Genomic DNA, 9,442 nt, shown 5'->3' on the forward strand with positions numbered 1-9,442 from the left:
AACAGGACTGATTTGCTATTAAGAAACAATGCTATCTTTCTGGAAAATTAGAAAAATTTTTAAAAGCTTAAATGGGGTTTGATGAATAGATGACAATACTAGTAAGAAGTATGGAAATAAGTAAAGCCCCTTCTTAAGCCTTGAAGTAGCATAAAACAGAGTGGAAATTCCTAAATGCACATTCTGGTTTTCTTCTGCCTTCAAATAACTTATTCTTTTATATTTACATAGGCAACAGTAACTGTGTTCAGGCAAAATTCTAATGAATTTGCTTTTTCTTAAAATTTAACTTGGCCATAGTTTTATAATAAAAGGTACATGCACATTCAGGAATTTGCAAACCATTCAGGACTCCTAAGGTAGAAGAGCTAAGACTGCTGTTAAAAAATTGATTTGGAAGGAGAATGGTTACCAAGAACCGCATTTCATAATTTTTTGGTGATGTCTATTCAAGGTTCATCAGCAAGTCATCAAAAATTAGAAAAACTTGGATAAAATATTATATTAAAAGCTAAAAAGGTTAAGCAATATTTTCTTCATATTATATCTCCAACTAATATCCTTCAGGTAGACTACCTACAAGTTTCCTTGGCAATAAATTACAAAAAATATAAACAAAGCCTGAAACATTAGGGCCATCACTAAGACAATAGCAGAGTGCTTGTCACTCTGGCAAGGATTATCTTTTATCGTGATAGGAAAACGGCATTTTGTAAACATAGCTTACAAAGACCATTCTTTTCTGCTAAAATTCTCCAATAGGAGATGCTACATAGAAAAAGGACAAGGTTGCTCATTGTCTGACATACAATCACCATCAGTTTCTGTCTCTCATGTTAATTATTGAACATTTTCATTTATTACTACTAACAGATGGCACATAGAGGAGTGGCCCACGCTTAACTGGCCTTACAGATGGTTTTCCAGAGGATTGCAGAAAAAGAGTGCATTCTAGTAGATACAGGTGGGCTGAGTCTGCAATTCATTATACTTCAATGATGAATGCCACTTGAGAGTTTCATTGACTGAATAAAACGTTGTCCTCCTCATACACCAAAGGTGGGTCTTCCATGCTGTCCAGTAAAGTGTGGCAGGTTTCATATTCATGGTGTGGTAATGATGGTTCTTTGGCAACAGTGGATATCAACTGACCCCAGCTGATGTTAGTATTTTTGAAAGCGTGCAATAGAAAAATGCCAATGATGATACTGCAGAATCCACTCAGCGTTCCAATTATATCACCCACATCCATACTACTCCACTCCTTGAACAGGATGATGGAGCATGTCACAACCATCGTGGTGAAACACACGTAATAAATAGGTGTCACTAGAGATGTACTGAACACGTCCAATGCTTTGTTGAGATAGTTGATCTGAGTGCTGACTGAGAGCACTAACACGCCCACCAACATGTAAACCAATGGATGTTGATAAACGGGCTTCTGCTCCAGCATTTGTTTAATGGCAATGCCCAGGCCTTTCACAGATGAGACAGAGAAGGCACCAATGAATGAGCAAATTAAAATGTAGATCAGTATATTTGTCTGACCTCTCCTTGGAGCCACGATAAAAATCAGCATGAGGGTAATAACTGTTAGGAGAACAGCAAATGTAACAAATGCTGCAAAAAAAGAGGAAAGGGAAGGAGAGTAATGCGCATGAAATAAAATACCATATTACATCCAACTACACAGTAAAAGTTACTCAGTGTCCCAAACACTTCTCTATGAACTGCAGCACAAGTTCATTGCAATTGCATACAGACCTGGATCTCGCAGCTTTCTTTCCATCTCATCTAGTGAGTTGACTTCCTCCTCCTCAGGGGCATGAATAACCATGACTGTTGACCCCAACAGGCTCAGTACACAGCCCAGCTTTCCATGAATATTCAGCTTCTCATTTAAAAAATAGGATGACAATATAGCACTGTTTGGCAAAATATAAACAAAAGGTTCAGCTCCATCAGCCACACAAGACATTCAAAATCTTTGTGTGTAACATGATAGTAATTCAAAACTTATTTTGAATTTGAATATATGGGAAACAAGCCTGAAACAATCAAATTTTAAGTTTTGCAGGAAGGTTCGTCAGGACCAATAAGGTCAGGTCAGGTTTTAGGGGCATTAGCAACCCTGATCCCTCCTCTCCAGGCTGTAAAGGGTCCAAATTGCTCAAGGAACTTCTCATTACTGATTGCCCGGGTCAGGGGTATGTACTCTCACACACCTGTAGATTGACCACACGTGTTGTTATTTTCTTCCCAAAATGGTTTAAAGCACTTAATTTGCCATTAGAACCAATGTACACAAGTTCTGGAAACTGTTCCTTGTCTATCCCTGGGCTCTCCCACCCAGGCACAGTTTCTGCCTGGCTTGCCAGGACTCCCCCAAAAACACAGAGAAGGCACATCTCCCCCTTCAAAGGGGACTGACTCCAGGCTCTCCAAGGGGTTCAAGATTTAACCTAAGGATAATAACACAGCCCAAATGAGGCCACCTCACAGGGCACACTGTTAGCCAGCTAGAGCACAACCTTAGACACAGACACAGGCTTAACAGTGTGTGGACATGCTCACAAATAGTTTTCAAGCCACTGATCAAATTATAGCTATTTTTTCATACAAGGATAATGAGCTGACTGACATGACGTTCTCCCAACCTCTCTGCTTCATGAAAATTGGAAACATTGCTATCCACAGCAGAGGAAAGGGTGTTAAAAAACTTAGGCTGTTCAGAGAAACAGCAGCCAGGCAGTCTGCACCTACCTATAAGCTGATCCCAGCACATCTGTAGGTGAGTTACATGGGTTTTGCTCTGACAGAATGGCTGCATTTTTAGCAGTTCGATTACTGCAAGAATCTTTAAAAAAAAAATATACATGGCCCAGATTGGTTTAAAACACATTTCATACAGAATACTCAGCTCTTAAAAATAAGAGTTTTACATTTAAAATTCAATTATTTCATTTTGCTAATAAATTATTTCCCAGGATGTTTGTTATAAGCATAATCCATGTCTTCTCTGCTTGTGCGATAGCCATATTAATGCATGTGCTTAAGTACTTGGAAATTATTTGTTTCCTCATACGCAGGAAATAATGAGTGTTTGAAGAGCATTGATATTTCAAAAGAACAACAAATTTTAACTCTGGATATTAAAAAAGATAAAATTTTCTATGCCTTCTTTCCAGAAGGACTTGGAAAACAAGCCCAAAACGCTTACTAAGTGTGCCTTAATATGCAATTACAGATTCACAGAATCACAGAATGTTAGAGATTAGAAGGGACCTCGAAAGATCATCTAGTCCAATCCCCCTGCCGGGGCAGGAACACCTAGATCAGATCACACAGGAACGCATCCAGGCGGACTTTGAATGTCTCCAGAGAAGGAGACTCCGCAACCTCTCTGGGCAGCCTGTTCCAGTGCTCCGTCACCCTCACCGTGAAGAAGTTTTTTCTCATATTCAAGTGGAACCTCCTATGTTCCAGCTTGAACCCATTGTCCCTTGTCCTATCACTAGATGTCACAGAGAAGAGCCTGGCTCCATCCTCCTGACACTCACCCTTTACATATTTATAAACATTGATTAGGTCACCCCTCAGTCTCCTCTTTTCCAGGCTAAAGAGACCCAGCTCCCTCAGCCTTTCCTCATAAGGGAGATGCTCCATTCCCTTAATCATCTTTGTGGCTCTGTGCTGGACTCTCTCCAGCAGTTCGCTGTCCTTCTCGATTAATTATGCTCAAATAAAAAATAAATTAATTTTAAAACATTTTAATGGGGGAATACTGTGTTTTCTTTTGAAGTTTTGTCACAACTGAAGAACAGGATAAGACTTTTAAGAAAGCTTCAGTTCTCTAGGAAGAGATGAATTACAGCCTTCTATCACTGTGCATCAGCAGTATACCTGGTACGCAGTGGTAAGAAATACTTACAATACAGATGGAAGGCTGTTGGGAAAGCACAGAGTCTTTGGAACAACAGTTCTCATTCGCTCTACCCAGAACATTCAGCTCTAAATAAGCAAGGGATCTTTCCACCAAGGAACAAAAAGCATTCTTTGTCCATATATTGTTTTTCAGTTTTCTTACTAAAATTCTCTACTTTCAGCCAACTACAGTATTTTTCCCTCATGCAGTGAATGGTTCGTTTGCCAAGGTTTGCTCCCAGTTTGTACTAACCTTATGAGAACACTTAGTGCACCCAGGGGGGTAACTAAGGTTGCAGGTGCAAAGGCATAGGCAGCAAAGTTTGCAGCTTCTCCTAATCCCACTGCAGAAGAAAGAATGTTTGAATCAGGTTGAAGTTGGGGAATAAAAGGCATACTATTATAAATACTTCGTCTGATATAAACCAAAATTTTTTTTCCTAAACTATATATGAAAATTTTCCTTTCAAAATTATCTAACCTCCTCTGAACACAACAAAGGCTGAAGAAAGTTAAATACTTTTCTCCTAAGTGCTCCTAGGAGTGGGACAGATTCAATCCCATTGCTTTTTGACTGGATATTAAGGAAAAGATTGTCATTCTGGATGGAGCTCCAAAGAGCACACACAGTATTTGAGAGATGTGGTATCAGAATGGCTTCTGTCACAAAGGTGATTGCAAAGACATTTCTTTTAAGTGAAAAATCAGGGAGTAAATCTATTTAAAACAATCTGCTTTATGTAGCACTTACATATAGGTTGAGAGGGAAGAGGTGACTTACTTGACAGCAATCCAGCCCACCAAAGCCATTCCTTCAAATAAGAATAACCACCCTGTCCTGAAAATGGAAAAAAATCATCTCATCTTAGAAGAAACAGATCACCTTATTATAATAAAAACCCCTGCACCTTCACATTTGCATCTAGTCCTACAAAGTACTGAAAGGGCATGTTACCTGGATGCGACATGAAGAATATTTCCTTTGATTTTGACTGATATTTTTATTAATCACTCTACTGCTTTGTGACTTTGGCTTCTGAAAAATTTTACTAAATATTCACGGAGCGAAAGTTCCAAGCAAAAGTAAAATGTTCGTGAAGATTGTTGCTGAGCTTAAGAAATGCTTCAAACTGCTTTCCCAGGTCAGATCCAATATATTCATACAGAGTCACCTGCATTTCTACTCTGCTTATACTTTTAAATAGAGAGAAATTAGAAAGAAAAATGCCACTGCATGCATTAATTTTTTTTGACATAAAATGTAAGTATATTGAACATTCAGTAACACATTTTTCCCAACTAACCAAATTTTCTGTTAGAGTATATTGCAATAAACACAACAAACAAAAGCAAAACTGCTAATGCTGTATATTTAAATCTACAAAAAGGGAATTATGAGATTAGCCCAATAGGTTTTTAAAAGCTGTCCACATTTTTCTAGCTCTTCATCTGTTGGCTTTGATGAAAGAATAGTTGTACTAAACGTAGAAACTTCTGTAATAGGCATCCTTTCTACAGCTCACTTCACTTCCTTTTTTAAAAAAAAGAACTAAGCCTAGGTACTGTCTTAAACCTTCCACCTCAAATGGGGGGGGGGATGGGAAAAAAAAAAGAGAGAGAAAGGCATTTTGGCATTTTGAAGAGTAAAACAAATGGGGAACTTTATTTGGTATCTCACTGCCGTCTGGGAGGAGATATCACCAGTTCACTAGTTTTCCCACTGCAGCCCCCATAGCCCTAAGAATTATGAAATCTCCATCTGAGCAATCACAACACATTTCCATCCCTAGCCAAGGCAGAACGTCTGATCACTGTTAAAGTATGACATTTTTCAACTGCAACAGTTTTAAATGTGTGATCTCTGTCTCAAACTGATTTTGCCGAGTTATAACAGAGGTGTTTGGGTTCTCAGCAGGACAAAGGTGGGTACCACCGCTTACCAGCTCGGGGGACTCCTTTGTCTGCAAGTTTCAAAAGTCCTTTCTTCTTCAGTATGAAACTAGAACCAATAAAGATACTGGAACCTATTGCCAAAGCCAAGCCAACGTAGAGCTGGTATTTGCTTCCTCCAGCAGATGTGGAGATGTTCCGGTTCATTTCATTGAGAGTCCTGTCCATAGAGGTGAGGAGAGAAGGACGGGATTCAGACACGTTGATGATCTGGCACCATGCTTGACTGGAGTCATGGCAAGGAAAAGAAACCACAGCACCTGGGAGGAGAAAAAGGAAGCCAAGTGATTTGCACACCAGGCACAGCTCTGCAGGACCCCTGTCCTCACTCTGCTCACTCCTTTCCACGTCTTCCCAGAGCACTTATCATTTCTGATGGTGCAAATAACTCACAAAATCCACATAACATACACAATGCTGCCCCAGGCCATTACCCACCCCCACAATTCACAGGTGCATGCCTTATTATATATATATATTTGTATATATTTTGCATTACATTGCCTCAGTCAAGCAAGGGCAATACCAAGGAATGCAAAAATAAAATATTATCTTTGATGTAAAATTCAACTTGAAATCATAAAAGCTAGCCTGAAACCTCAAGATGAGAGGGTTCTTTTGTGTTGTGCAGAGACCACATCCCCAAAATACAAGCATAAAGCCAAATCCACGATTTCAGACTTGGCCTGCTAGAGTAAGTCTGCTGTTATTCCAGACTTCTGCTTTTATGTTTTTAGCTGAGATTTTGAAACAAAAAATAAAATAAAAAAGAGAAGGAAAAATAATCTATATAGGGAGCAAACTCTTGCTGCATATGGGCACTAATATGTTTTATTAAAATTGTTCAGTGACTACTGTGTGAGCTGGATCTTCTTTAACCAATCATAAAATTTTGAGGTGGATGCCTTATTACACCTCACAGCAATTTTCATTTAACCTCGACAACCCCTAGCTGGAGGAAGCCCACAGCCTGCAAGGGACAGTCCCTTGGCTATCCCTGCAACCCAGCTGCAGAGCCAGCTGATCCTGAGCTAAGACTGGAGCCAAGCCTTATCAGCATCACTACAATGACAGCTTGTGGGAATGATGTAATTGCCATCAGCCTAGACAAGTTTTTTAAAGGAAGAAGATGTATTGCATTTCCAAGAACAAAAGGAGTCGTTATTTTGCATGGGGAAGCAGGTGACAGGCAAGCAATGCTGCAACAGGGCTTGCAGTTTAATTACAGTCCCCTGTAATTAAAATGACACATGGAGGATTCATCCTGCTGAGTGGCAAAATCAGTAATACACTCACTTTTTTTTTTTTTTAATTTTTCTAACTGAAAAAACACTTGGAGAATGTGCCTTTGGGTCTGTTCATAGCTAAGCTCTGGAAATATTAATGTTCTGTCAAAATAACTTCACTGCACAATTAACAATAAGCAGCCTTGGACAATTCACCTAATACTATTCAGGAAGGAATATTTAAAATATCAAAAGTATTAAAAATTGTATGAAATTTGACAGCATACCTTCATTTGCAGCCAACAATGCTGATACTAACACCACCCTTTACCGGGAAGGAACTAGAAGAAATACCTGCTGCCAGTCATTCTGTGCCAAACATAATACAGGAAGTTATTGTTTGATTTTCATGCTGTACAATCACACTTCCTTATTTGCCAAGAGAGTTTCTATATAACAGGAGTTGTTTTGTATGGCTAAACCAGACTTTGTAAAAATGGTCCCACGAGATGCATACATCATATCCTGCAGCTGAAGATTAAAATCTTAAAGAACTTAAATTTATGTTAAATTACTTTTGCATAGTATGTAGGACATATAGCATTCTACCATCTTATCATTACTAGAAGTTGGAATTGGATAATATAAAAGAAATGGGATTTGCATCTGTATCTGAAAGCATTTTAAAATCCTAAAGTATTAGCACAGTCTTAGAAGAAGAAAATTTTGCATATACTTAAGTTCTGATATAATTATTAAATATTAAATTGCAAAATAAAATTACAGAGAAGTCCTTTAAGCATAAATGTTTCTCTTAGCTAACACACATCAGGGCAAGGCAGAAAAGTGGAGATGTTGCCAGTGAATGAAATCCCTTAGCTCTGAATACCTTACAATGATGCTAAACCGGACTGGCAACAGTTGTACCACCACCACTCAGCTACTACAGGCTTTATGTGAGACGCCTCAGTGTTTCTTGCCTTTAATTAAAATAAAGCATGAAGACAAATGCTCTTCATAATTATGGTCTTTTAGCTACCTGCAATGGTGAAGGCACCTTTCTCTCAGCGTGTTGAGTTTCTAAAGTGAAGAAAAGAACATCCTTCTCCCCCTTTTTGTGAATGGTATACTTTCATTTAGCTGGAGATGAATGGCAGGCTTACTCCCTTCCATACATCCCTACTAGTTTTTCTACTGATTCTTAAGTTTTCCATTCCCCAGTAGACTTTACAACATCAAATAATGAAAATTTAATCATGACATCTGTGGTAAGTCACATAGTGACTGCCACAAGATGTTTCTCTCCTTTCTGAAATGCGATCTTTGCTCACATTTACAAAGAGACGTTGGGTTTTTTTTCAGTCTGCCAGCTGAGAAGAATCATCCTGAACACTTGTGATCTCTGTTTGTTGTGCTGAGAAGCTTTTTCTAGTTTTAAAAACACGTGTCATTTTTTCCACTTGCATGTAAAGTGGCATGTCACTCCACCAAAGAACCACCTGAGAGCTGGGAAGAGGGGGCTGATCCAGAAATTACTACTGCTTTATTGCCCACTGTGAACAGTCTGAAGATTACCTGGAAGGACTGAGGAAGGTGACAAATCTCTGAGGCTGCCTGGCTTGCTCAGCACCCAGTTTCCGTAGCTAAGCTAGTTTCACCTCCCACTTCCAAATGTCAACAAACATGAACCTGCCAGCAGAACCCCTCCTTGCAGAAATAAACTCTCTGAGCTCTGACTCAAGGCTGGTAGCAACAGGAAACCAGTCTGAGTTCAGGCGGCCGCTGTTGTAATTTCTAAAGTGTTTGTATGATTCAGCTAAATCACAAACTGTTTTCCCTAACACCTAAATACTCTCTATCCGACTCGGGTAGATCAGCTGGCTGCGTACTACGTGCTCCTTTGTAACAAGTTTAACTTGCTGTCGTTTTGCAGTCCTGCAGAAGCCTGGGACTAACGCACCCTGTGGTCCATCAGTAACAGCCAGCTTAGCTTTCATCCTGCCACTGAATATACTGGTCCTAAGTCATATGCAAAACCATTTGCTTTGATTAGACATGTAATTTGACCTTTTTATTGCGCTCACGAGTCAGCTCACAGCTGGCAGGGACTTGAAATGCCTTTCTTGGCTACCCGGGAAATGCCAAGCCCACTTTTGCCGAGGCCTGGCTGCTGGGGCTGAAAGTCGATGTACTGAGAAACAGCAAGGGATCGTACCCTGGCACACCCCCAACCACGAAGATGCACAAACGATGCTAAAAAGAGCGTTTACACATGAGCCAGCCACGGCGGATGAAGCGCAGGAGCCCCCTCGGTGCAGGCAGCGCCACAGGCCTGGGAA

At 39.8% G+C, this 9,442-nt stretch overlaps 1 protein-coding gene across 1 annotated transcript; it reads right to left on the reverse strand.

Moving 5' to 3' along the window:
• Positions 1 to 1,018: 1,018 nt before the first annotated feature.
• On the reverse strand, positions 1,019 to 9,100 carry NIPAL1 (NIPA-like domain containing 1). The gene is made up of 6 exons (XM_010074768.1): positions 8,956 to 9,100; positions 5,868 to 6,137; positions 4,709 to 4,765; positions 4,181 to 4,271; positions 1,768 to 1,928; positions 1,019 to 1,623 (listed from the first exon to the last, which is right to left on the reverse strand). The coding sequence occupies exons 1-6, from the start codon at positions 9,098 to 9,100 to the stop codon at positions 1,019 to 1,021; spliced, it is 1,329 nt and encodes a 442-aa protein (XP_010073070.1).
• Positions 9,101 to 9,442: the final 342 nt, after the last annotated feature.

The sequence above is a fragment of the Pterocles gutturalis genome, unplaced genomic scaffold, assembly GCF_000699245.1.
Source record: "Pterocles gutturalis isolate BGI_N339 unplaced genomic scaffold, ASM69924v1 scaffold40742, whole genome shotgun sequence".
Classification (NCBI taxonomy): Eukaryota; Metazoa; Chordata; class Aves; order Pterocliformes; family Pteroclidae; genus Pterocles; species Pterocles gutturalis.

Coding starts and splice junctions, on each gene's coding strand:
- NIPAL1 (XM_010074768.1), bottom strand. CDS start 9,100: ATGAAAGCTAAGCTGGCTGTTACTGATGGACCACAGGGTGCGTTAGTC. Junction 6,138..8,955: donor CTACCCGAGTCGGATAGAGA/GTATTTAGGTGT, acceptor TTCTCCTCCCAG/GTGCTGTGGTTTCTTTTCCT. Junction 1,929..4,180: donor GCACTAAGTGTTCTCATAAG/GTTAGTACAAAC, acceptor TTTGCCAAACAG/TGCTATATTGTCATCCTATT.